At 41.2% G+C, this 27766-nt stretch overlaps 1 protein-coding gene across 2 annotated transcripts in view; it reads left to right on the top strand.

Annotated features, from left to right (window-relative positions):
- DYM (dymeclin) overlaps positions 1 to 27766 on the top strand; it is a 355894-nt gene that overhangs the window by 306229 nt on the left and 21899 nt on the right. For both annotated transcript variants that reach the window (XM_050944679.1, XM_050944680.1), the window contains one exon: positions 2048 to 2161. In XM_050944679.1, coding sequence (XP_050800636.1) covers positions 2048 to 2161 — 114 coding nt within the window. The remainder of the gene's footprint in view (positions 1 to 2047; positions 2162 to 27766) is intronic.

Below are 27766 nucleotides of genomic sequence, written 5' to 3'. Positions count from 1 at the left end.
TTTCACCCATCTAGACTGCATCCCCACGTAACAGGAACATGTACACCGACGTATTTGCATATGGAATATGTTCACTGATTTGGGTATTTGCATATGGAGATAGTCCATCAGACATCCAGCTACTCACTTATGCATGCAGACTTGCAGTATTTCTGTAGGCCCAGTGAGTACGTGCAGTTGTGCTTTGGGAATTGGGTTCTGAATTATCCCACTTCTTTGTAGAACTGCAGGCAGTATCTTGTGTCCTTGTCCAGAATTTCTCCTCTCTGCGCTGTTGTACGCTGTACTGTGCTTCATGGTTGCCACCATCTTCCAGATGAACTAATGTCATTTGCAAAGTGCATTAGGTTCTTTGAGGATGAAAGGAGATAGAGAAATGTAGGATTATGGAATTATTGTTCCATGTTATTCCAGATCAGGAACTAGGGCCGTACCACCTGCTTCTACTGAAACCTGAGGGTGAATGATAGGGGTGAAGCCCTGACTGACAGGGGCAAGCTGGACCAGAGAAGAGAGAATAAAATATGGTGTGAACCCAGCCCGGCCTGGCCTGGCCAGTCGGTTGCATGAGGTGTTCAGAGCCTTGGGGGAGCAGCAACAGGAAGGAACAAACAGGATAGACATGTGGGGAACCTGGGTGCATGCTTAGTTTTAGTCACTGTGGTTTGGGTGCCCCTGAAGTCCCAACCTAGTGTTGCCAACTCTCCCAGTTTTATCACCATATTTCATGATTTTTTAAAATCCCCAGTTCTTGGAGTCATGTGATTCCATGCAGACCTCAGTTTCCATTTTTTAAAACAAAAGTACATTTCTGGCCATCATAGTGGAGAAAATCTTGAAAAGTTGGACCGTAAAGGCTCAAAATGTAGAGGTGCGCACGTGAAATTTAAAAATAAATTCTGATTTGGGGGGACCTGAGTCGTGATATTTGGACACTTGGGGTTGGCAGTACTGCCAGCCCCCTGTCTATGGTCTGTGATTTGTATGGGTTTTGGATCACTTCCTCCACACTCCACCTTTATTAACACTGAGTCCCAAACCCCGTGCTCCCTGGGCGCCTTGTTTCTCTGCTCACTCTGCCTCTGGTTTAGTTATGTTGATGAGTTTATTCTATTTTTCTTTAACCCCAATAATCGCCCCCTCCTTGGGGCTCAGCCAGCTATAGCTAGAGAGGCAGGGAGCCAGTGCAGTCGTTTTTTCAGTGATTGTTCTCAGTGTATGGGTCTGGGAAGAGTGCTCATTTCCCAATTTTCCAAGAGCAGCAAAATCTCAAGCCAGCACCAAGATACTACTTTGAATGTGAGAAGTGGCATCTCTGAATACTTGGGTCCAACTGTGATGGAAGCATTAATCTATCCCATTTTCTAAAATTGACGCTTTGCTTCAACCACAAGTTATTGGTCCTGAGGCAGGAATCACTGGATAACATTTTACGCTCTGTGTTATACTAGAGGTTGGACTGCCAAAGAAAGATTGTTCCCAACAGTGCTTTTTCTAATGCTTTCTCCAGTCTATTTTTGAAATCTTTTTTAGCAATGTGACATCCACTGTGAAGTGTTAGGTAGTCGTGAATTTGTTTCAGTAGAAACTGACTCATTACAAGCCTGTTTCAGTCAAATATTACCCAAAAGTTTTCTTGTATATGTAACAGTGGAAGAAATAAATCTGGTATTACACAGATTTCTGTTGTTTAGGAAACTTTCTACTTGTACACATTAGTAACGTAATATATATGAACGGAATGTCAACATATGTTGATACTGGCACGAGAAATTGTAAATCTATTAATTGAATTGCATTGCTAAATAAACTGTATTAAATTAATCAGCCACCAACACTGACCCTTGAAGAATGTTGATAATTTTTATTAACTTGTCATAAATTAGCACATTTCTTGATGGTGGCATAAGTAATTACGAGTGCTTTGAAAAGAACAGTTTGAGGAAATTCTGATCAAGAGAAGGAGAGAAAATGATCGTTTCATTTGTAAATTGGTAAAATTATCTCTTTCTTGCACTTGTTTATATGTTATCACTTTCTGTTTCAGGTGATCAGCTTTTTCAGCTCACGGTTAGAGCAAGCAGGAGCCCAGCTGTCAGTGGAGAGAGTTCTGGAAATTATCAAGCAAGGAGCTGTTGCATTGCCCAAAGACAGACTAAGAGTAAGTGCTGGCAAAGACTTAGTCAATTCAAATGTAGTGTTTCAATTAATTATGTCAAAATGTCATTTTTCTTTTGAGATCAGGTCATATGGTACTGCATTATGGATTGTAGTATGTTTATGTTTTAATTTAAAATACCTCATTAGTTTGGACTGTAAGCTTATGTTTTGTGTGTGTGTGTGTGTGTGTGTGTGTGTGTGTGTAAAATGTGTTTTTGTGATTTGCTAATGAATTTTGGTGCCTATGATTTGGAGAAATTAGAACACGGCTGGAGTGTGGGGTTTTCTCATAATGTCTCAGAAATGGAGTCTTTTCTCTCTGACCACAGTGTAAAAATTCTCAAGCAGGCCGTCATCATTTCCCATTTTTATGTCATCCTCTCTGGCCTTCCAGACACCCACATTGCTCCCTTCGCCGCTCCAGGCCAATGGGGGCTGCAGGAAGCAGCGCAGGCCGAGGGGCGTGGTGACCACCCTTTCTGCAGCCCCCATTGGCCTGGAGAGGCGAACTGCGGCCAGTGGGAGCTGCGATCGGCCAAACCTGCGGACGCGGCAGGTAAACAAACCGGCCTGGTCCGCCAGGGGCTTTCCCTGAACAAGCGGCAGCCCTAGTTTGAGAACCACTGCATTAGACAACACTCGCTCCCAAATACTGACTTTATTATTGTTGCCCCTTTGCTGACCAAAGGCCAGATCAGAGCAGGCCAGTTTCTGGAGCAGATATCAGTGATGCAGAATCAAGGTTTTCCTTAATGTGTGAGTGTTTGTTTGTAAATATACACAAGCCTCATTTCCTCAAGTGGCTGGTAACAAACAGTAGCCCAAATAACTGTCTCTTGCAGAAACCTCAGGGCAGGCCCCTTAGCCCTGTCCCTCAGAAGAAGCTGTTTTGTGCCTCTGTCTCTCTCTGTCCATGGCACCTCATAGCTCTTCTTGCTCTAGCCCCTGACTTTTTCATCTGGGAAACTCCTAGCCCAGGGCTAGAGTAGATGCCTGAAGGGCAGCCTGAGCATCTGCCCTCTTTTTGTGCAGCAGCTCTGTGCTATAAAGGAACCTCAGAGCTTCAACTACCAGACAAAGAAGAGTGCCTTAATTCTATAATACCATGAATGACTCCTCTCTGGGTATGGTCACTGCATGCCATGGTTAGCTCTATCTATAGGGAGTTTCATCTTGAGTGCTCAAACATCAGCAATCCCCAACGTTGAGTGAGGTTGATGAACAGTAAACAGGCCATGGGGTGGAAGGGTGAGCACTGAAGCCGTGCTTTCACTCACTGATTCAAGGCAGACATGCATCCTGGTAGCTCAATTCAGGGTTTGTTTTATTTATTTATTTATTAAAAAGGTAAGGAAAATATCTAAAAATAGTGAATGTTCTTGACAGTTATTGTGGGTTTAGTGGAAGAAATAACTTCAGATGAATTAGCTTTACTGGTACTTAGATTTTGAGCATATTGTTGGAGCCATGGTTAAAATATGAAAAAACGTAAACCAAAAAAAGCACTTGCCGCCATGATCCTGATCTGCACAATGGTGCTTATGAGTTTCACTTCACTCCATGCCACTCCTTGTCACTTTCACACTGGGAAGTGGCGTGTGACTGACAGGACCATATACCTGTAGCTCAAATGCAAATCTCAAATTGCTAATTCAATTGACCTTTTTAGGTAAATATGTGAAAAATCATCCCTTGAATCTTTTTGGCAAATGCATGCCAAGAACTGGAAGCTCTGTGTCTTAGTATCCGTACAAGAAGCAACCTCACTGCTCTTTAAGATAAACATGTGTAATTAACATTATTTTAAATCATGTGTTTTTAGCCATATACTGTGTAAGTCAGGGAAAGTCCATGCCGAGTAATTAGCCTTTGAGAAGATTCCTGCATAAACAGAGAGATAAAGGGCAGGTGCTGAAATCGAGAGCTGGTTATTTCTCTTTCAGCCTGAGAGAGAAGATAAATGAAGCTAATAAGCTGGGACTGATGTGGAAACCACAGCTCATAGATAGAGCTGTCTCCTTTGCAGACAAGCAGCCCACAATCCAGGCTCCCTTTTTTATTGCAGAAGCTTATTAAGAGCAATTTAAAGATCATGGCGATAAGTGAAAATTGGCCTTAGCATGTGTGTGTGTCTCTCTCTCTCTCTTAAATTCACAAGTTGTCTTTTCTTCCTTTCAGTGAATTATCTGTAGTTTGAGGATTAGGAGCGTGAGAGAAGTGAGACTGTGTCTGGAGTCTGGGATTTATCTCAGGATTTTCAATGGGAGTTAGCCAGCAGATAACTGCTATTTTACAATAAGTGGGAAAATTTGTTCTGACTGCCAGATATTAACTGGAAGCTGACATTTGGGTTCATGGAGTGAACACACTCGAGTGACCACATTTCTTGCTTTTGAAAGAAATTTCCCACTGGCTAAGCCATTTAAACTAAAAACGTTTTATTTTTACAAACACTTGCTTAAGTTGGATTTCCGCCCTGCCCGATTTTTTCCACTGTGTGTTGATTTGTATTTGCTGCTTTTTTCTGTTTCTTTATAATCTCTCACTGTGCTCGACAGAAGCAGTTATGCTCTTATACACCGCCTCTTTGATATGAGTCAAGCATTTAACAGTCATTAAAACTTGTTCTAGTTTTATGAGCAATAAAATTCACTCAACAAAATGTAAAAGGAAAAAAAATATTTTTCCATCCAGTCTCTGGGTCTTGACTGAACAAAAAACCAGGGTTTGAATGTTCAGGGCACGTCTCAGGATATGACAACAAAGTATTTTGGAGCGAGCCTCCCAACCCAGGTCGCTTCTGAGTCTGAGCTCCATCCCATGCCTCAATTTCAAGGCACCATCTATACAGCTATTTTTAGGGAACTAGCATGAGCCCTGCTAGGCCAAGTCTATCAACTTGGGCTGGGAGGCTCGCTCCAAAATCCCTGTGTAAACATACCCTCTGAGGCTTGCTCCTCTCTTAGCTGAACAGTTCCAGGTCCTTCCACTCCAGTTTGTTACATAGGAAGCAAGCTCTTAGTCACCAGACAGAAGGGGGTAGGGAGGGAATGGAAAATTGGAGACAGGATTGTTCCTGAGTACTGCCTAATAGCTATGCAGCCTTGGCATGCCTTCCAGCTGGTTGCAGGAGTACAGTCAACCCCAAAAGTTAATCCATCCAAAGACAGAAAATGAAATCGATATAATTAAAATAAACCATGGCTTTGGGCCAAGGTGGTAATGGAGGACTCCGTCTTCTGGCCTTTAAATTGTAAGGCTTGTCTGCACTGCAGTGTTATCTCAAGTTATAGCTCAAGAGTTGCCCCTAACTTGACTCTTGTCCATGCACAACCCCCCTTAATTTGAATGCAGTGGTGCTTTTCGCTGAGTTGACTGGCCCAAGAGAGGGGGTATAGACTTAAGCTAGAGTGAGCACAACTTTTCTGCTAATAACATAACCACTGCAGCATTGTTACAGGCTAGCATGACTCAACTGCCTCTAGTTCTCCAATGTTTTCCCACAAGTCCCCCCATGTGCTCAGAAAGGACAGACAACTTCTCCCACAATATAATGTGAAAGAATTCATAGAGCAGCTTAGCTTACTGCAGTCCTAAAAATCATGGCATGCGCCCTGCGAAATGTTAGCGGCATGCACAAGTGAGTGTAGCGCTAGTGTGGCTGCAGCAACTCAAGTGTGTTTTCACAGTGTGGCTACTCTCACTTTGAGCTAAGCTCACTTGAGAGGTGTAACTGGAATGTAAATAACTCAAGTTAGCTCTACAGTGAAGACATATCCTTTGAGGAAAGTGTCTTTGACCTCCCAGAAGCGCCTGAATTTACAATGCAGAGGGCAGGCAATTTGCTGGTTCTGCTGCTGACTTCTCAGAAGCCTGGAAGGGTTCTGTTCTCTCCTCCGGGGTGATCAGAAGGGCGTTGGCATCTTTTGTTCACTTCCTTGCCCCTTTATGAGGCTCATAGGCAGGAGCGGCGCCAGGGTTTTTGGCGCCCTAGGCGCAGGGCCAGCTCACCGGTCCCGCAGCTCCAGTGGACCTGCCACAGGCATGCCTGCAGAGGCTCCACTGGAGCCGCGGGACCAGTGGACCCTCCACCGGAGCAGTCTGCCGCTCTTCCAAATCCTGGCGCCCTAGGTGACTGCCTAGGTCGCCTAAATGGAAGCGCCGGCCCTGCTCATAGGTACTGCCTGAGCTCATGCAGAGTGAGGGGAGTGCCATTCAGCAAATAAATACTGGGTGCATAAATCTTGTGCAGTATGAAATCAACCCCCACATTGGTGTCACTTGCAAATAATTGACATATATTGGCAACTGCAGTTTGATACTAGAGTCATCCTCGGTCTGCCATTGCACTGTGATTCTCAGATACTGGCCTTGGCCTGTAGAACAGTTTTTCATCTAAGGCTGGTTAGACAGCTTGGCCCTTTGTTTGAATGCCGACACTGCCACAGTTGTGCTTGCCTTTTCTATCTTCCCACTATATTACCGCAACATGCTCTTCAGTGTTTATTGTACATCTGGTGCAAAATGCAAAGACCCACGTCTTGAGTACGTTGAGTCACCAGTGCTCCATGCTCTGGATTGACCACCTATTTGCATTTGGGTCCAAGATCCAAGGATCTCTCAAAGCTCGGTGACTGGGCAACAAAATGGCAGATGAAATTCAGTATTGATAAATGCAAAGTAATGCACACTGGAAAACACAATCCCAACTATACATCTAAAATGATGGGGTCTAAATTAGCTGTTACCACTCAAAAGAGAGATCTTGGTGTCATTGTGGGTAGTCTCTGAAAACATCCACTCAGTGTGCAGCGGCAGTCAAAAAAGCAGACAGAATGTTGAGAATCATTAAGAAAGGGATAAATAATAAGATAGAAAATATCATATTGCCTCTATATAAATCCATGGTATGCCCACATCTTGAATACTGTGTGCCGATGTGGTCACCCCATCTCTAAAAAGATAAATTGGAATTGGAAAGAGTTCAGAAAAGGGCAACAAAAATTATTAGGGGTACGAAATGGCTTTCGTATGAGGAGAGATTAATATGGCTGGGACTTTTCAGCTTGGAGAAGTGACGATTAAGGTGGGATATGATAGAGGTCTGTGAAATCATGACTTGTGTGGAGAGAGTAAATAAGTAAGTGTTATTTACTACTACTCCTAACACAAGAACTAGGGGTCACCACATGAAATTAATAGGCATCAGGTTTAAAGCAAACCAAAGGAAGTATTTCTTGATACAACGCACAGTCAACCTGTGGAACTCTTTGCCAGAGGATGTTGTGAAGGCCAAGGCTATAACAGGGTTCAAAAAAGCACTAGATAAATTCATGGAGGATGGGTCCATCAATGACTATTAGCCAGGATGGGCAGGGATGATGTCCCTAGCCTCTTTTTGCCCGAAGCTCGAAATGGGTAATAGGGGATAGGTCACTTGATGATTACCTGATCTGTCCATTCTGTCTGGGGCACCTGGCATTGGTCACTGTTGGAAAACAGGATACTGGACCTTTGGTCTGACCCAGTATGGCCGTCCTTATGTAATTCAGGGTGTTGTTCAGCCTTACATGAGTGGTTTAGGGTGCAACTACATGGGAGATAATCCCTCATTCTGTGAGCTATAACACCAGTTAAGATCAGCTGGATTGCTCTTGCTGATGATTAATGGAGTTTCATTGTAGGAGTCCTTGCAACAACAGGGCATTCTCCAGTGAGTCTCCCAGTGCTTGGAGGTCATGCTGCTGTGCTATGCCAGAACAAGACTTCGGCGAGCTGCGGGGCACAGTGCAAGGCACATTTATTTACACAGGCCTTTAATTAAGCCATTGCAGACATACGGTTTACTAACTTAAATGGGTTGTCTCTGCCTGTGACTGTTTTATGTTTGTTTTAATTGTTGTAATAGTGCCCAGCTGCCATGGACACTGGGCACTGCGTAGGAATATGTAAATTAATGCCACATGGCATTGCAAAGGAAAAAATGGCAGATTAATGCTGGAAACTAGGGACTCTGGGACATAGTGCTGGGTGAGGGAGACAGAAAACTTCCTAAAATAAATTCATCAGATTTTTCTCCATATTTATGTTTTTCTGCTCCGAAAGGTCAAGGATCTGACAATACTTGAAACTGACTGTGTCTAATACATCCTTAGATCTGACATTATGCAGGCAGCTGTAATGCAAACTTCCCTTTACTAGCCCACAGCTGCTGTTAACCCTTAAGCTAAGGAATATCAAACTGGAATGAGGAATGTAGGATGTATTTTTGGCAAACTGCTTTTGTGGCTCTCCAGAACTGATGCTAAAAACAATATGTAGTGGTTTTACTGGGGTCACATGGACCATGAATAAAAATGAAAGCACGGTTCTAGTGTACATCTGCAGACCAAAGCAATGCAACTCAGACGTTGGGCTGAATGTCATTGTTTCATAGTGAAAGAGACTAAGGCCTACAACGGCACCTACAACTTAGGTTCTCACACCCGTGTGACATAGTTGAGTCAACCTAACCCCCATTGTAGCAGACAGAAGAATTCTTCTGTCATAGCTCACCATCTCTCGAGGGGGTGGATTTACTGCAGTGACAGAAAAATCCCTTCTGTTGCTGTAGTAAGTGCCTATGCTACAGCAGAGAAGCTGCAGCTGTGCCACTGTGACGCTTGTAGTGTAGACATACCCCTAGAGATGTCACTTTCTCACTTCTGAGCTGTTTGAGAAGCAGTGAAGAATAATTCATGTTCCTTTTGAAAGCATTCATACCCAGAGGTCATATTCTCAAAGGCTTTTGGCAGAGAAAAATGTGCTGCCTGTCCCTCAACAAATATGCTTTGGAACAGTCAAGTGTTCCAGGAACAGTTATGTGAAGTGTTGTGACAGGACTTGTGACAGTAGATGGCCCCATTGAGGATGGTCCCCAAGGGCTTGTTTATGCACAAACTTGCACTGGTTTAATTAAATAGCCTTAGTTAAAGTGATGAAAACCCTTGTGTGGACACTCTTATTTAATAGTGGCTTATTTCCATTTAGTTCAAACCTGTTCCTAATTGCCTTAAACTAAGGGTATGTTTACACTAGCTCTTTTGTCGGTCGGGGTGTGAAAAAAACACATCCCTGACCAATGTAAATTTCACCGACAAAAGCACCGGCACAAACAGCACCATGTCGGCGGGAGATGCTCTCCACTACCATAGCTACCACCACTGTTTGTGGCCAATGGAAGAGCTCTCTCCTGTCGGCATAAAGCGGCTGTACAGGAGCTGTGCTGCTGCAAGGTCTGTAGTGTAGACATAGCCTAAATTGAAATAAGAGCCCACACAGGGATTTACACCAGTTTAACTAAACTGGTTTATAATCATAGGGCTTGGTTTAGTTAGTTTTAAGGGGGGTTATTAGTTTAGTTTAGTATCAGAGGGGTAGCTATATTAGTCTGGATCTGTAAAAAGCAACAAAGAGTCCTGTGGCACCTTATAGACTAACAGACGTATTGGAGCATAAGCTTTTGTGGGTGATTACCCACTTTGTCAGATGGGTATTCACCCTGTTAGTCTATAAGGTGCCACAGGACTCTTTGTCACTAGTTTAGTTAAGTTCATTAGTTTAAGGGGAGTTAGTTTAGTTTAATTACTTAGGGTATGTCTACATCTACAATTTTGCAGCGCTGGTTGTTACAGCTGTATTAGTACAGCTGTATAGGGCCAGCGCTGCAGAGTGGCCACACTTACAGCAACCAGCGCTGCAAGTGGTGTTAGATGTGGCCACACTGCAGCACTGTTGGGCGGCTTCAAGGGGGATTCGGGGAACGTGAAAGCAAACCGGGGAAGGAGACCAGCTTCCCCGCGGTTTGCTCTCGCATTCCCCGAACCCCTCTGCAAACCGCAGGGAAGGAGACCTGCTTGCTCGGGGGTTCGGGGAACGCGAGAGCAAACCGGGGAAGGAGACCAGCTTGATTACCAGAGGCTTCCTCAGGTATGCTGGGATACCTGCTTATTCCACGGAGGTCAAGAAAAGCGCTGGTAAGTGTCTACACTTGATTACCAGCGCTGGATCACCAGCGCTGGATCCTCTACACCCGAGACAAAACGGGAGTACAGCCAGCGCTGCAAACAGGGAGTTGCAGCGCTGGTGATGCCCTGCAGATGTGTACACCTCCTAAGTTGCAGCGCTGTAACCCCCTCACCAGCGCTGCAACTTTGTGATGTAGACAAGCCCTCAGTTTAAGGGGAGTTATTCTGGAATAGCTATTCCTGATTAACTCCATGTGTGGACACTCGTATTTTGGAATGAGAGTGCCTCAGGCCAGGTCTACGCTACAGGTTCTACAGCAACACAGCTATGGCACCGTAACACAGGTATAAATAACAGCATAAATGGTGAGGCACTGCTTAGGTGAATGGAGTAAAGGCACACCAGATCCTGCAAGGCTCTCTACATGCCCAGTCAGTACCGCTCCCATCTGTCCTGCTGCCTCCCCAATGCTGGAACCTTTCTCTGCTTCAGGGAAAGGCTCTGGCAGTGGGGAAAGACTCTGGCGGGGGGGAGACAACGGGGAATGGCTATGTCAGCTCCCCGCTGCTGGAGCCTTTCCCTGCCATAGAGAGCTGCTGGAGCCTTTCTCCGCTGCCTCCTGCCTGCCTATCAGAGCCTTTCCCCACTGCTAGAGTCTTTCCCTGTGATGCTGCTCTTTATACCCTTGCTAGGGAGGCGAGCAGTGTGTGTGCTCTACTCGGTGCTGTAAGTATAGACATAGCCTAGGACACTACATCAACTTCGCTATCACAAGTGCACAAAAATAACTCTTCAGCAGCAGTTTTCAGATCCACAATGATTTGAAAAATGGGTTGACCTCAGAGTGCTCTCAAAAACCCATTGCTGAAACTTCCTTCATCTAAAAGGTATTTCAGCAGGCTCTGAAGAGATGAAACTATGGCCTGTTTCTATGTACATACAATAGATATAATGCAAATGCTGCAGATGAGGGGGAATGAGGTAGTGATCAACTACTAACAAAACTGTTTTCCAAGCCATGTTTCCAGTATAAGTTGTAAGAATGCACATAAGTTGGAAGCTTTAAGGAAAGTGAAATAAATGTATACTGAGACTATTTGGAATGTAGTTCAGTTTGAAACATTCAGTAAGTGAGAAGCTTCATATTACTGAACCTCTAGACTTTTAAAATGTTTGCTTAATATGGTGAGTCATTTGTAAAGCATATTGATATAAAAAGATTGTTTTTGTGTTAGAATTTTTAAATCTAAAAAGCAACGAAAATGCCCAGTACAATTACTGCTCCTCTAAACCTATATATGGAATTGTAAATGTTGCACATTCCAATATTTGGCTTACTTTGGTGGTGTAAGAAAAGTACTTTTTCACATAAGGTCCTAGTTACAGTCAAGTTATCTGTCAAAAGATTTCCAGGTCTAGCAGCAGTAGTGTATACCATGGCATCCACAACCTCTGTGTGGCACTCCCAACGAGAGTTATTTAATGTTGTAACTGATACCATATTTATACATTACTTTCAAGATTGTTTGAAAAGGGGATGTGCAGTCCACCTCTCCCCAGGTGTCTTTTGGATATGAAAATTCTAGAATATACATTTTTATTAAATTATTTTTATAGGCTTATGTGCAAAAATAACCCTCTAGTGGCTTTAGGAAACGCATTTAAAAAATGTGGCTGTTCTTGAGAACCCAAACAACTTAGGTTTGCTTTTATATTGCAGCTGTCAGTCATTTCTGGAATTAAAACAGGATTTTCGCTTAAATTTGTTTCAAGGGCCTGCTGTGGATTCTTCCAGTAGTGGTGGTGGAGAAACCTAGTAAATGGGAGGTGGGGTGTCGAGGGGAGAATTAAAAAGCAACTTATTGGCATTGCTAACCAGGGCTAGTAAGAAACAGCAATTTTAATTTACTTGTACTCCTGGCACAAAGTCAAAACTGTAGTAATGCTTTTCTGACACCTCCCTATCAAAGAGTAATATAAACATCACTACAGCATCAGCATAGGAAAATATGCATTAGCAAGCTCTTGAGTCTCTGCTCTTTAAACTCTTTCCCATGTAATATTAGATTCTCACTGTAAACGAGCCAGAATGTTTTCCAGCAGAAAATAATAATCATGCCTTCAACTTGGAAAGAGCACTCCATAAACCTTTTTCTTTGTAGATCAAGAGTAAACAGAGCACTTCAGCTCTCTTTCCCTCCTAAAACGTGCATTCCTGTTCCTTAGCATTTTAAAGATTCGTGGTTGAACTACTGGCCCTATTTAAGTCAGTGGGGCCAGGATTTTGCCCTGTAGTTTTAAATGCTGTGAACCGTTACTATTATTTTAATAATAGGAAACAAAGACTTTTCCAACTCCTAATAAAGTTAACAGGAGTCTTCAGTGGGAGTAGATCAGGCCCCCAAATGGTTTGGTGAATTGACTGCAGGGCTGGGATTCAGGTCTCCTGGGTTCTTTACTTGGCTCTTCCATTGGCTCATTGTGAAACTGTGAGTTTCAATCCCTTGGTTTCCCTGTTTGTAAAACAAGTTTAATTCTTGCCTACTTCACAAATCGAGGCCTGTTCTTTGTAAGGTGTTTTAAGATACTTAGGTAAGTGATGCTATTTTAGCATGTGTTGTTCATTTTTATTATGACCACTATTTTGTAATAGTGGCACTGGTGCAATATTTTACCATCATATTTCACAATGAACATATCTACCTGTTGCTTTTCTAATCACGTGTCACTGTGGAGCAAACTTAGCAACAGTCATTTGCATTGCTGTCGCCTAGAGTAGGTGACCAATCTTACTCCCTGTATCAGCAGGGACTGAGGATGCTGTATAGCGATCGTGTTTGTTCTTTAGTAGAGGCAGGCATCCATCACCCTGATCAACAGGCCGATTAGAGAGCACTTGTTGGATTCGTGTCCCTTCTGCTTTGGCCTTATCCCTTCTCAGATAACTATTGAATCAGTAAATATTTCATTGTTATCCAGTCACATCATTACTCTTATACACTTGCTATTCCCTCAGTTACCATTATCTGCTTTTAAATCCACACCTCTGTCCACCTTGCCATGCGGCTGGGGTCACAGGACTGATATCCTAGAATGCCAACATGTTTTTCTTGTGTGTATGTAAGTGGAGCAGCAAGGTGGAATTTAGGAGACCTCAGTGCTTCAAAAATGTTGCCAGTTTCACTTTTCTGCTCTGCAAGCTAATGGAGCTGAACAGCAGGGTTATGGAAGCAAAGTAATGTTGGGTGGGTGGAAAAAGATGGCATTAGTGGCATGGCTAATGAGGAAATCTCAGCGTGAGGGAGCTGTGGGTGAGTCTTGAGTACTATATTATCATGTTTCTCTCCCAATCTAACTGTTGGGTGCCTGAGTGTTGAAGTTGCTGGTAAATCACGTACTCCATAGAACCTGCCTAAGGAATCATCTTATTTGCATTGCATTATGCTTACAATGAAAGAGTGCTGACACGTATTCATTTTGCTTTGGCTAGTAATCTCAGAAGCTGTTTATAAATTTCTGTCCTTCAGCAGAGGTTTTCAGTTAAGTCACCCAGTTTACAATACACTATAACTTGTAGTATTGCTTTTCATTCTCATACCACAGCCAATGAGCTATGTTTTTTGCTGAAGAGAGAAGAAAATACACTTCCTATTTTCAATATCTTAAGTCTTGAATTGTGTGTGGACGGAGGTAGGGGAAGGAGAGAGATCACATATATGTAACGTATATAGCACTAACTGCTTTAACCAAAGGATATTAGTAATACTTAGCATTTAGATACTCCTTTCTATCTTCAGAATGCGTTGCAAGCATAACTAAACCTCCCAGTGTCCAGGTAAGGTAAATAGTATCTTCCCCATTTTACAGATGGGGAATCTGAAGTACAGAGAATTTAAGTTACTTGACTAAGGCCACAGAAGGGAGTTGGTGTCTCCTGGAGTTCCTAGCTCTGTATTCTAAGCTTACACCACGCTGCTCTCTCCAAGGTGCATTCTGGTATTCATGCACCTTGCGTACAACCAGGGTTTGAATGGTAAATACTTAACATGGAGAACTTTCCTTTTTTTAATGTATCCACCCTGTGTTTATCAAACACAGAAGCATCCCTTCAGTTTGAACCTCAAGTTCAATATACCTTAGATCCCAGCAAATCAGTGCATGATTATATCATGATAAAGTGTAAAATGAATCAGATGGGCAAAATTTTCCTTTGAACTGAAGAATTTCTCCTATGGTTACTAGAGCAATAGAAGATGCAGGGAAAATGAGTTCTGACATTTGGGCTAAGAGCAAGCATATAATAATTCTCTGACTTGCCTGGTTTCCTTTTTTAATATTTTGTTGTTCATCAGTGAAATTGTGCTCTTCCTTGTAAACTCTGGAACTTATAGCATTTTTCTCCCTGTTACTGTGACATCTGTTTGTGAGGGTGTAGCTAATCAACTGCAGGCTCCACTGCTAATCTAAGCCTGCAAGCCACTTGAAAAGTTAGCCAGTATTTTGTAATGAAGGCCTGAAGTTATTATTTGAGCTATTTTTTTTCTTTTATCTTCCCTTCAGGGGTCATCAGACTTGCAATTTTTTTTTTTTACAAGCTGAGGCTTTGGACTTTTAAAAGTTAAATCTCTACATGTCGAGCTACATGAATTTCCTGTAAAAATGTTTGAGTTGTGAATCAATTTGTAATAATATAAAAATGAACAAGCATTCAGTTTAGCTCTGTTTTGAAAGATGTTCTTTAAATGTACTGTCATATCTAAAAACATACCACAGCTTGCCTAGCATGTTGAAGAGTTCGAGTTACTTTGCAGGTAGATCTGATATTTACTGTTAATGTTATGCTGTAAAATGATCACATATACTAGTTATGATAAATTTAAAAAAGAAAAGCACTCTGAGAGGGTTTACTTAGATTAAAACCAGAAACTCCAAAATGCTAGAGTAATTGCTCAACTTTGCAAGCAATGTAGCTGGTCAATTCCTTTGAAAATTTCCCCTAGTCACTCTCTTGCCAAAATATATCCATACTTGAATTATTTATTTTCTGTACTTGTATTTCTCCAGTTAAAATACATAAATAAAATAAAAATCTAAACTCATTTTAAATACAGAGTTGCTTTTAGGGTTTGGCTTTAAAATGTATAAACAGTAAAGACAGTTAAAAGCCATATACCAGTATGTGTTTTATACAATCATGTGTTTCCAGGTCAGTGGCTTAAAGCATAGTATAGGAGGTGTACTATAGCCATTTCATTTTTTAAGGGGATACCACATGTTGATGAAGTACTATCATGTTGTGCTTCAGTAAGAGTTCTAAATGGAATCTGGCAGTTCCAATGTTTGCATGGTGCTATTTGGCTCAGCAGTGATAAGCAATAGACTGTCTGGCTCCTTCAAGGAGTCTTTCAGTAATGTCTGAGCACTCGACAGTTCCGAAACCCTCTGGCTGACTTTCCCCTGTGGACCGTTCATTTATCAGGAAATGAAATTGGTTACAGGATTTCTCACGTTGCCAAACCTCACTGACGAAATCTGGTTTGTTCCTAATTTCAGAAGTAGCAAGAACACATTAACTGTTTACTTTTGTTAGGTTCTTTATGACTTTGCTAAGAAGACTCCATATCCTTGTTAACTTTAAATATTGTGTGAGGTTGCTGACATGCATTCTCACTATATAAACTTATTGAAGATAGTGAACTTAATAATTTGAACCCTTACGTTCAGGTTCTTTGCATTATAGTTAGAAATGATATTCAGCCAATTCTCAGTTTTATCATACCTGAATGCTTTTAACTTGTGATTCAGTGTGATGGCAAAATAGGCATATTCTTCATGTCACTGATCAACTTGTGCATAAAGTAGAAGGAACAAAATTGAGAGAAGCATACGTCTGAAAAACACAGATAATGTTTTGTTGTTTACTGGGATGTGTAAGTTTTAAAATAGATAATCTAGTTTACGTGATCTTGGCCACAACTGGGCCAGATCATTTTTTAAAAAAAATTTATTCTGATGTACTGACCATGAAAAGTATAAACAGGATATGGTCATCTTTGGATGCACTTTACTTTTAACTTTGCATTTTACTTTTATTTACAAACCATTTGCCCCCTACTGGCTACAAACAATTTTTTAAAGGTATTTGGGGTATCATGATCTTTTATTATGTATATAGTTTCCATAGATTATACTAAACCTGTAAAATCAGATATACATATAAAAAGTCAAGTTAAATTAATAAAATAAAATTAAAGTACATCTTTTACTGGGAAATATCACATTATACTCAGATTTAAGGGTTGCTCTGCAGTTTATGTAGCACTTCTGTGTGGCACTTACTGCTGCTCTGAACATAAATCTATAATCTGGCAGATCGCAGTGAGGAGGGAGAGTCATTGATACAAAACGTACTGGGAACAATGTTGCAACTATCTAGGAGACAGCATCTGTCTCTCAAGACTATGAAGGCTTTGTCTGCTAAACAGCTAAGTGAGCTATTGTCATTCTTCTGTTGCAATACTGTTTTTGTGTTTGAGGACAGATAGAGGAATGATCACCAGCAAGTTGTCTGGTGGTCAGAGCTGAGTCCTCTTTCCCTATCACCCAAATCATTTCAGTTTGTGTAACAGAATATTACAATAGGAGCATTTCTGTTGTGACATCAATGTGTTCTAATGCAGTCGCTGTATCCTCTTATGTGTGGAATTAACAGGCCCAGAGGTAAAGCACAGTGCACATATGGTAATTATTATGATTGGAAGTGGTTCCCGCATTAATTGATGGTAGTAGCAACTAAAAACAGCCTTATTTAATTTTCATCCATTCTTATGACAAGATCCTGTAAACAGGATCCTTTGCAGTCTTATCATTATAGCTTTTTCTCTTTTTCATTTAGAATGGATCACAAGGAAAATATTTTAGAGTTCTTTATGCTCAGCCTTTGTCAGTGTTTTGTTTCTTTCTTACATTAACAAATTGTTACTGAAAAGAGCTACCCAGCAACCTGCTACAGCGAATTGGATGTCTTGTCTACCACCTTCTGAGACTGACGTGGTGTCACAAGACCAGTCCTTGGCTGGTGCCAACTAGTGGCCTTGCTCATAGTCTGGACCCTGCAGGGACAAGCCGTTGCAGAAGAGAATTAAAAAATGATTCTTTCTCATCAAGTGAAGCCTTGTCACTGATGTAATTGAGAATCATAAAAATCATACATTTTCAAAGCCGTGTCTGAGGCTAAAATTGTACTTACAAGTCTTACAAAGGTAGCCATTTTGTTTTTATTATGATTGTGTAAACAAAACGTTCCTGCTAACAAGCAACATTCTTAAAACACATACACAGTGTAGAGAACATGCGACTGAAAAGTTCAAACAGAGACTTCGTTCATCTTTTTTTCCCCCTAGATACTCAAGCCAGAAAGTAAATAAAAGCCCTAAGTGCTTGCATTTGGCATCCTTCCTGTTACAAATGAAAGAATTAATGGTGAAAGGTGCCCCAGAAAACAAATGTCATTAGTTTTTCACCCATGGGTTCCTACATTCAAATACAGACTTGCCTCACAAGTGGAAAAATATTTGGTGGGCTCATAATGATCCCAAATAGATAGCTGCCATCATAAAACCACAATAGACCTTATTACTATTTGATCTGTAAGGACACTAACCTTTCCTCCTCCTCACAATACAGTTCTGTCTTAACACCTGCAAAATATGAGGCAGTTGAGAATGGACGGGTCCGGGGGCAGTAGGTTATAGTAATGTAAGTATACAGTATGCATAAACATTATGGGGAAGATCTTCGAAGGCAAGGGTAACACTTCCATGGACTTCAGTGGAAGTCAGTCAGGCTGATTTTGCAAATCCCACCTTGTGTATATCTTGATTGCCTCCTTCTGCCCTACCCTTCATGAGCTGCTTTTATTCTTTGATTGTAAATTCTTTGAGGGCAGAGACAGTGTATTTCCTGTTCAAAGATGTCACTTTGCACATTGTAGGAATTACCGGTATGCAAATAAATGTTTGATGTGATTGGCAGTCCTTTGATGTGATTGGCAGAGGCCAAAGACTGGAATGGAATAGGTTGTTGCACAAAAGCATTGAAATGCATTAGCAGAGCTGGGTTTCAGGTGACACTTCAGGGCTGAGATGTGTCACTTTTATTCCAGAACAGAGTGTCTACACAGGGGATTTATTCCAGGATTGCTACATGATCCTGGAATAGTTATTCTGGAATAGCCATGTGAGTCAGTTCCCTTCAGATAGACATGGTCTAAGTGTATCTTTTGACATCACTGTTGATGCTTCACATGCTACCTGTTGAGGCATGAAATACAAGCACTCAAACACTGTTGCGGTGAGTGCAGTATAAAAGCCTGTATAGAATTGAATAGAAAAAACAGTGCAAATGAACTAACCTGTGATTGGCCCATAAAAACAAATTCTAACTTTTCAAATAATATTAAAACTTTTTATTGTTCCACATCCAGTGGCCGAACTATTTGCTTGATTCTGGAGCTTTTTGTGATACTGGAGTTGGAGCTGGGAGTGTTTACAGTTTTGTTGTGCCCCTTGGTACATCGACTGTTACTGTAGCTGCTAATTTCCAATACTTTAAAACCAGTAGGGCTGTGCCAATGGTCTGTCTAGTCCAGTGTCCTGTCTTGGATAGTGATCAGTACCAGACACGTCAAAGGAAAGAGTAGAACTCCCATAATGAGCAATCGTGCAATAATTTGCCCATGGAGGATCTTACCTCCTCACCACTAGGCAGTTAACATTTGGTTTATGTTCTCAAATGTGAGGGGTGGGGGATGCTATAAAAATGCAAAATCGATATCGTGAAAATTTCCATGTATCAGAACTTGATTATTTAATAATAATAATTAATAATGCATAGCTTATCCTGTGGTGAGCTTAGCAATAGTTGTCCTGCCACTGGAAGAGCCATTTCATTGGTTCTCTCTCCCTCAATCAAAAGGTAGCAAGCTTAGCCTTGAAAAGGGAAGGTTCAGTGCCTCATGACTCCTTCCGTTGACTGTCCTTGACTGGCTCCAGAGGGACTCTTCATCCGTAAGGAAGAAGGCTGCACTGCTGGGGTGTAAAGTGAGGGGATGTGGAGGGAAGGCTTGATCTGCAGGACTGTCAGGGACATTGTCAGGGTGGGGGTGGAGGGGCGTTTTCATATTTCCACCAACAAAGGTTTGTTTTCCTTCCTACTGAAGAACAGCCACTGATTGAGCAGTCCTAGCAAAAGCCAAGGCTTTGTGTTTGTTCTTAAGCTGTCATGATGAATGTGTGACCCGACCTTTAAAATTAGATGTTTTGAAAACCTTGTGGAGGAGGGGGCAGCCCGTTAAATACAAATTCCCGTCTTTAAAGGGAGTTTGAATGACCAAGAGAAATAAAGCAAATGTTTCTCTTTCTCTCTTTACACAAGCTACAGTCTAGACTAGACTTCTCATTGTAGTATGAAGTTCCACAACGAGATCAGCTGGAAATGAGTAAGGCAATAGAAAATCTGATTTTCTAGGCAGGCCTTGGGATGGCATAGCTTGTAAGTCAGTCTACCTTGTTTGGCATTGATGCAGTAAAAAAAAAACAAAACAAAACAAAAAACTAGTAGTTTAAGTAGGCCCTAAAAGTTCCTTCAACGCTGAAGAAAGATAGGAAGGTCTGACTTCACAGAAATGCAGTGATGAGCAAAAGACCTGATATACTACACATAAAGCATAGCATACTGTGTGGCCCATTGCAGTTTAGTTCCTCTTGGTTATCTGGCTCCAGTTGTATTAGATATGTTGCTTTGGTTAGGCATTGACTTAAAGAAACCGATGCAAAAACAAAAAAGATACTGTAAGATACAGGACAAAAGAAAACACTAAAGTAAATTATTTGACGTTAGAGGACTTTGTTCAAACAGGAAAATGGAGCATGAACAAGTCCCAAGTATTCACAAAATTGCTCTGACTTTGCAGGCCATTTAACCCCCATGTCATTTAAACCATGTTTATTTTTAAGGATGATTCAAATATTTTTAAGAGCACATAAAAGGAATGTCACTATCCAGGACTTCAAAGTTCCTCTGGCTTTGCAACAAATTGTCAATAATCCAAAACTATCAAGCTAAACAAGCCCAGAACACCCTGTCCTTACAAGCACTGTGGGGGAGAGCCCCTCTCTTACAAATCTTAGGAGCCACACAGTTGAGGAAGGTGACATCTCCCATGGATCCTTTCTTCCCATGACACTTTTCTCTAGCTAAGCTAGTTCACCGTGCACTGTGCAGCCTCCCTTAGCTACACCCACTATTAGTGTAGTGAAAAGCCCTGTGCCAAATGCACTGCGCATGCATGACATGTTATTTCCAAAGGATTTGTAACTCAGGTCAAATCAAAGGAAAATTTCACAAGAATGCTCTAAGGCATTTCCTTTCAGTGAGGGCTACCTCCTTACCATGTGTTAACTTTTTACCCTCAGTTTTTCGGGTTGAAGAGCTTTTCAAAAAAATCTCATTTTTAATAATAATTTATATTATTGTATTTTATTATAATAAAGTTGGTGTTTTCTTTTCAGTCTTGTATTTAAAAATGGCTGAAATACTTTTTTCCAGACTTCAAAAAATAATATTACTAATTGAGCCGAGGCCAAGTCTAGAAAACTTTAGTCCAGAAGCTGCAAGATTTAGAAAGTTATGAGCAACTGAATACAAGGTTAGAATGGAAACTATCATACAACCCTAACTGCCATTCATTAACTCTCCTGCTATGACATTGTTAATGTTAAAAATGCCTTCTATATCAGTCTTTTCGGTTAAACTTCCAATAACATTTGGCATATTGAAGAATATAATGTGTGGAACAGAGCTGCCTGGGCTGACAGATGGACTAGATAATGGAGTAGAAAATAAGACTTTTTCTGTGATTAGACAAATTTTCACTCCAGTGTTTTTGTTTAAATTAGGAAGCCTAAAATAAAGTTGAGATATGGCTTACAATTTCTAGGCAAGACTACAACTTTTGTTGCAATTTTGGTTTATGTTTAACCACTAAGAACAATACAAATTTCTTTCCTCTGAATGCTTAAGTAGAGATAAATTTTAGAATATTTACAGTAACCACCCAAAAAAAGAAAATAAGGAACAAATGTGCTTTGTTGACTGATAGTTGCTTCAACTGCATTCCAGTCAATGGGTTAAATTTTATAATAACTTTCAGTACAAGTTGCAAATGCTTTTATCAAGCTGATTTTGTTCTTTTTAGAAAGATTGTTTTTGTTGACTTCTTTCTTTAAGCCAGCTATGGGGTTCACTTTTTCAACTATTCTAGCAGTAGTAATAAAGATTCTGTAATTAGAATTTAGGGGGCAGTTTGTTTAGTGCTCCATAACTCTCCTCTAGCTATGCAATGGAGCTGGGATGAAGTGCTTATAGTGAACTTTGAATCGATGTGAATTTAGCCTGTGATTAAGGTCCATACATTTGAAGCGTCAGCCCATGATGCAGATTTGCAAACAGGAGCTGAGGTCCTTGATCATGTTCACACACTTCTCCCTTGTCCCAACAAACTCTATGAATTCTGGTGGCCCAAATAGCCAGTTTCTATCCCTCTGCCCTTGAGTCAGGTGGCAGTCTCATTGTTTTTAGGGGTGACAGCTGCTGCATTCCACAAGGCACCAAAGTTCTACTGGAGGAGTAAGCAGGGAAACACCATGAGTTTCACTGGATGTATCCCCAAATTCCTACTAACACACCTGCTGGAGAATCTATGGGAGTTGGCTTGCCACAGCAAGAGTTTAAGCTAAGACGTGTTGTGTCTGTTCCAGTTCAGCAAAGATCCAGATATGGCAGAAGGAATGTTTCCCAAGTCTTGTTGCTGTAAGGTGCAGACTACCGCTATGCAGAGCCACTTTTTATGGGTAGGGTAACGGGACTCATCTCACTGAAGAGCCTGCTGCGCAAGTACAGTCAACTGGCATACCCAAAGACCAAGGCAGGCAATCTCCTGGCTAAAGAACAGGGCAAGTGGAGAGGGAGCCCAGCCCTCAAATTCGATCTCTTACTCAAGGTGAGAAGGGTGAAACCCTGGTGGCAGATGTAGTCCCAAGCCATGTGGACCAAACAACTGGGTACTGTTTATGAACTCCTCACTAACTGGTCTCATTACAGTTTGTTTGCAATGTTTGCCACCGTGTCGGTCCCAGGATATTAGAGAGCCAAGGTGGGAGAGGTAATATCTTTTATTGAACCAACTTCTGTTGGTGAGAGGGACAACAAAAGTTGGTCCAATAAAAGATACTAGCTCACCCTCCTTATCTCTCATTAGGGTTTGCACAGCTCTGTTCTTCAATGCTAACAGCAGCAAAAACTAGTTGTTGTCAGCAAGGTAGCAGAAGTGACTTGCATACACATAGAGAGCAGATTTGTGGAGTAATAAAGGGCACAGTAATTCTTTTACCAAAACTGCCCTTTAAAAATCAGCAGCAGTAGGAAACAGCACCCTATGAACCACTTCCCTCATGCCATAGACATAAGATCTATGGGATAAGGGGACACATGGACTCTGAGCTCTCTTAGGGTGAGTGGATATAGAGAAATTCCATCCTAGTGCAGCAAAATAGAAGGCCCAAATCGTTCCCATGCATTATCACAATGTGAAAAGAGCCTCTGTTTCCAGTGAAACCTTCACATAGTGTGCAGCTATTGTGTCAATAAAAAAATAGCTTCCCTATAAGCTTCCACTATACAAACCGATAAGTATGGGGAGATACGATGGAGAGCAATTCACTTGTAAGAGTGATCCAGTCACCAACTCAAGACCCTCCTGTACTCTGCTACTCACAAACGATGCAGTCACACAAACACAGATAAGTTTAAATGCCCTCCACCCTAAGCTAATGCATATTCTCCCTGTCTGTCTGTCTCTCTCTCTCGTTTATTCTCTCACTCAAAGTCTCTTTTCCACTATGTATTGAAGTTGCAGAGGCTTTGCTGTCATCACACTTCTATATTTTTCTTCTGAATACAAATTAATTTGATTTCCTACATTTTAGTGGGGGGCCTGCTTATCTCAGAGCACGATTCTCTGTTTGCTGAGCCTCTAGTTCAGAAGGGAGTATGTCAGTCATAGTGTACATTTTCCAGTTCACAAAGATTACAGAGCCAAAGGTCTGCAGACTGAACAGGGATGTTAGTCAGCATGTCCTGAACTTAAGACAGATAAGGGTCCACTTCCTAGGCTGCCCTGATCAGAAAGTTAACAGTTGGTGACAGTAAGTCTGTCTCTGTTCTTAAGTAATTGTTATCATTTTGTAATATTTACAGGTCTGGCTCCCTCAGATTAAAATGTAGAAAATCAAAAAGAACTTCTTCCTTCAGAGACATACACCACTGCTTTCCCCTAGACACTTTTTTTTTTAAGGGGGAGGATGTTGCAGGCTTGGCACGCCATGCAGGCGACATACTGTGGGGGCAGGGGTGGGGGAAGAGGATATCAGTTCTGTCTTCATCTCTGTGGGCTACTACTATGTAAAAGTAAAACTACAAAGTGAGTTGCACGGAGCCCTGTGATGCAGAAGTAAATCTGCTGTAAAAGTCAGCAATAAAAAGACAAATGGAGAACGTGTTCAACTTGGCTCTGCCATGGTGGGGTGGGGACAGAGATTGTATTTCTCCACTCAGTGCGTGAAACCAAGATTAGTGGGAGTTTGGGTCCTGGATGGAGTGACATCAGGGATAGTTGCCCAAAGCAATGTCATTTGGCTGATTGAACCTTATGGATAGTGTCATAGCTTTACACCAACTTCCAGTGAAAGCACATCTGGGACCTCGTCACTAGAAAACTATGCAAACTGAATCACTGTGCTCCTTCTCTTGCCACCCTCGAGGACTTGGGAACATTACAGCTTTTACACAGCTAAAAAGAAAAAATTGTAAACGTCTGTTTTAACCTCCTAGACTTTTATTTTTTGGGAAGCTCATCTACTGAGTCCCTGGAGTTTGAATTCTGCTTTATTCCCTGCCTCTGTGGGGGAAACGGGAAGCCTCCATAACTAAATCCTGGGATAATGGCGAAGTCTCCGAAAAAAATCATGGAATCATAGGACTGGAAGGGACCTGGAGAGATCATCTAATCCAGTCCCCTGCACTCAAGGCAGGGCTACGTATTATCTAGACCATCCCTGACTGTTTATCTAACATGTTTGTCTAACGTGCTCTTAAAAATCTCCAATGATGGAGATCCCACAACCTCCCTAGGCAGTTTATTCCTGTGGTTAACCACCCTGACAGTTAGGAAGTTTTTCCTAATGTCCAACGTAAACCTCCCTTGCTGCAGTTTAAATGGTAACTTTCAAAAGAAAACTCCATAAATGTGTTACTTAAGGCAGTAGTTTCCCCAAGAATTGAAATTAGGGGGAGGTGTTTGAATTTACAGGGGGGGGGTGTCAGGGCCAATGAGATATATAAAAGAGATGTGAATAAAGTAAATGTTTTGTTAGGATAATGCAAATTTAACATAAGGATAATGCAAGTTAGACATAACAGGTCTAGATTTCTAAAGAATGTATAATTTTTTTAAAATGTATTTAATTTAAATTGACTTTTGAAAAGTAAGCCATCATGGGATAAGAGGGGAGTCCTCTCATGGATCAGTAAATGGTTAAAATATGGGAAACAAAGTGTAGGAATAAATTATCAGTTTTCAGAATGGAGAGAGACAAATAGTGGTATCCCTGAGGGGTTGGTACTGGGACCATTACTGTTCAACATATTCATAAATGATCTGGAAAAATGGATAAACTGTGAGGTGACAAAATTTTCAGATGATACAAAACTATTCAAGATAGTTAAGTCCCAGGCAGACTATGAAGAGTTACAAAGGGATCTCTCAAAAGTGGGAGACTGGGCAACAAAATGGCAGATGAAATTCAATGTTGATAAATGCAAAGTAATGCACATTGGAAAACAATCTCAACTATACACACAAAATGAAGGAGTCTGAATTAGCTGTTACCACTCAAGAAAGAGATCTTGGGAGTCATTGTGGATAGTTCTCTGAAAACATCCACTCAGTGTGCAGCGGCAGCCAAAAAAGCAAACAGAATGTTGAGAATCATTAAGAAAGGGATAGATAATAAGACAGAAAGTATCATAGTGCCTCTCTATAAATCCATGGTATGTGTACACCTTGAATACTGTGCAGATCTCGTCACCCCATCCCAAAAGAGAGATATTGGAAAGTGAAAAGGTACAGAGATGAGCAACTGAAATGATCAGGGGTATGAAACAGGAGGAGAAATTAAAATGACTGGGAATTTTAAGCTTAGAAAAGAGATGACTAAGGGGGGATATGATAGAGGTCAATCAGCACAGGATAAGTACAGTTTTTCTGACCTTTACTCATACAATAAGAACAACATTTCATTTCCCACCCCACACCCCCAGCATTCAAGTGCTTTGTAACCCAGCCCCAGCCAAAATCTATCACTTGGGCAACACAGCTCTGTTTGCTGGATACCTAGGTAGATTAGGTGTGAATGTAAATACAATCTAGTCCTGAAGCTTTTCCCCTCAGCCTCCAGCTCATCACTAGCTGTCAGGGAGAGCTCATTTAGACTTTGCTTACAAATCATCATTTGAAATTATTACATTGGCCAACATCACTGAAATGAATGCACTGACATTGTCATAAAAAACAGCTGTATAAGGAAGCTGGTCTATGTTCATACTTTTGAAACCTATTATACTTTTTCAGATCTGTGTATTTTATCATACACTGTATATGCTTTTAAAGTGTGTGTTAATGTTTCAATTTCAATTCAAATTTCTAAACAATCACTAAATTGACATGTTTCAGAGTAGCAGCCGTGTATCAGAGGGGTAGCCATGTTAGTCTGGATCTGTAAAAGCAGCAAAGAATCCTGTGGCACCTTATAGATGTCAAAGTTAGAATTAAGACTTACAATTTGTTAGACCACTCTGTTTATTAGCGCAGCGCTCCGCCAATAACATTTAGAATATGTGAGTGGCCATGCAAGACCCAAACAGTTTTATTTATACAGATAAAAGAGCGGGAATTAGACAAAGGAACAAAGAAAGCAAAACAGGAAAATTTATTTGGGGCACAGCATGCATATTTTATTTTCTTACTAACTGTTATTGATCTAAGGCTAATGCTTCACCAATTGCCCTTAAACGGTGCAATTGTTCTATGTTAATGTTTGTATTTCTGACACCTGGTTGCAACATTTTAACATTTTTGCTTACAGATACAGACAGCATTTTTTTAATTTTTTTTATTTTTAATATATAATTTATTTTACTTTCACATAGACTAACAGACGTTTTGGAGCATGAGCTTTCGTGGGTGAATACCCACTTCCTCAGATGCATGTCAGCCGTGTTAGTCTGTATCCTCAGAAAGAACAGGCGTACTTGTGGCACCTTAGAAACTAACACATTTATTTGAGCGTAAGCTTTCGTGGGCTACAGCCCACTTCATCGGATGCATAGAATGGAACATATAGTGAGGATATAATATATATATATACACGCACACATACAGAGAACATGAAAAGGAGGGAGTTGCCCAACCAGCTCTAAGAGGCTCATTAATTAAGATAAGCTATTCTCAGCCGAAGAAAAAAAACTTTTGTAGTGATCATCAAGATGACTCATTTAAGATAGTTTGATAAGAAGATGTGAGGATACTTAACATGGGGAAATAGATTCAGTGTGTGTAATGGCTCAGCCATTCCCAGTCTCTATTTAAGCCTAAATCGATTGTATCTAGTTTGCATATTAATTCAAGTTCAGCTGTTTCTCGTTGGAGTTTGTTTTTGAAGCTTTTCTGTTGCAAAATTGCCACCTTTAAATCTGTTACTGAATGGCCAGAGAGGTTGAAGTGTTCTCCTACTGGTGTTTGAATGTTATAATTCTCAGCGTCTGATTTGCGTCCCATTTATTCTTTTGCAGAGACAGTCTGGTTTGGCCAGTGTACTTGGCAGAGGAGCATTGCTGGCACATGATGGCATATATCACATTGGTAGATGTGCAGGTGAACGAGCCCCTGATGTCATGGCTGATGTGATTAGGTCCTATGATCGTGTCATTTGAATAGATATATGGACAGAGTTGGCATCGGGCTTTGTTGCAAAGATAGGTTCCTGGGTTAGTGTTTTTGTTGTGTGGTGTGTGGTTGTTGGTGAGTATTTGCTTCAGGTTGGGGGGGCTGTCTGTAAGCTAGGACAGGTCTATCTCCCAAGATCTGAGAGAGTGAGGGATCATCTTTCAGGATAGGTTGTAGATCTTTGATGATGCTCTGGAGAGGTTTTAGTTGGGGGCTAGTGGCGTTCTGTTATTTTCTATGTTGGGCCTATCTTGTAGTAGGTGACTTCTGGGTACTCTTCTGGCTCTGTCAATCTGTTTTTTCACTTCAGCAGGTGGGCACTGTAGTTTTAAGAAAGCTTGATAGAGATCCTATAGGTGTTTGTCTCTGTCTGAGGGATTGAAGCAAATGCAGTTGTAGCTTAGAGCTTGGCTGAAGACAGTGGATTGTGTAGTGTGTCCTGGATGGAAGCTGGAGGCATGTAGGTAAGTACAGTGG

Source organism: Gopherus flavomarginatus, chromosome 3, assembly GCF_025201925.1.
Source record: "Gopherus flavomarginatus isolate rGopFla2 chromosome 3, rGopFla2.mat.asm, whole genome shotgun sequence".
In the NCBI taxonomy this organism is placed as follows: domain Eukaryota; kingdom Metazoa; phylum Chordata; order Testudines; family Testudinidae; genus Gopherus; species Gopherus flavomarginatus.
The sequence above is the reverse complement of the archived record's forward strand: the minus strand, read 5'-3'. Positions and strand labels throughout refer to the sequence as shown.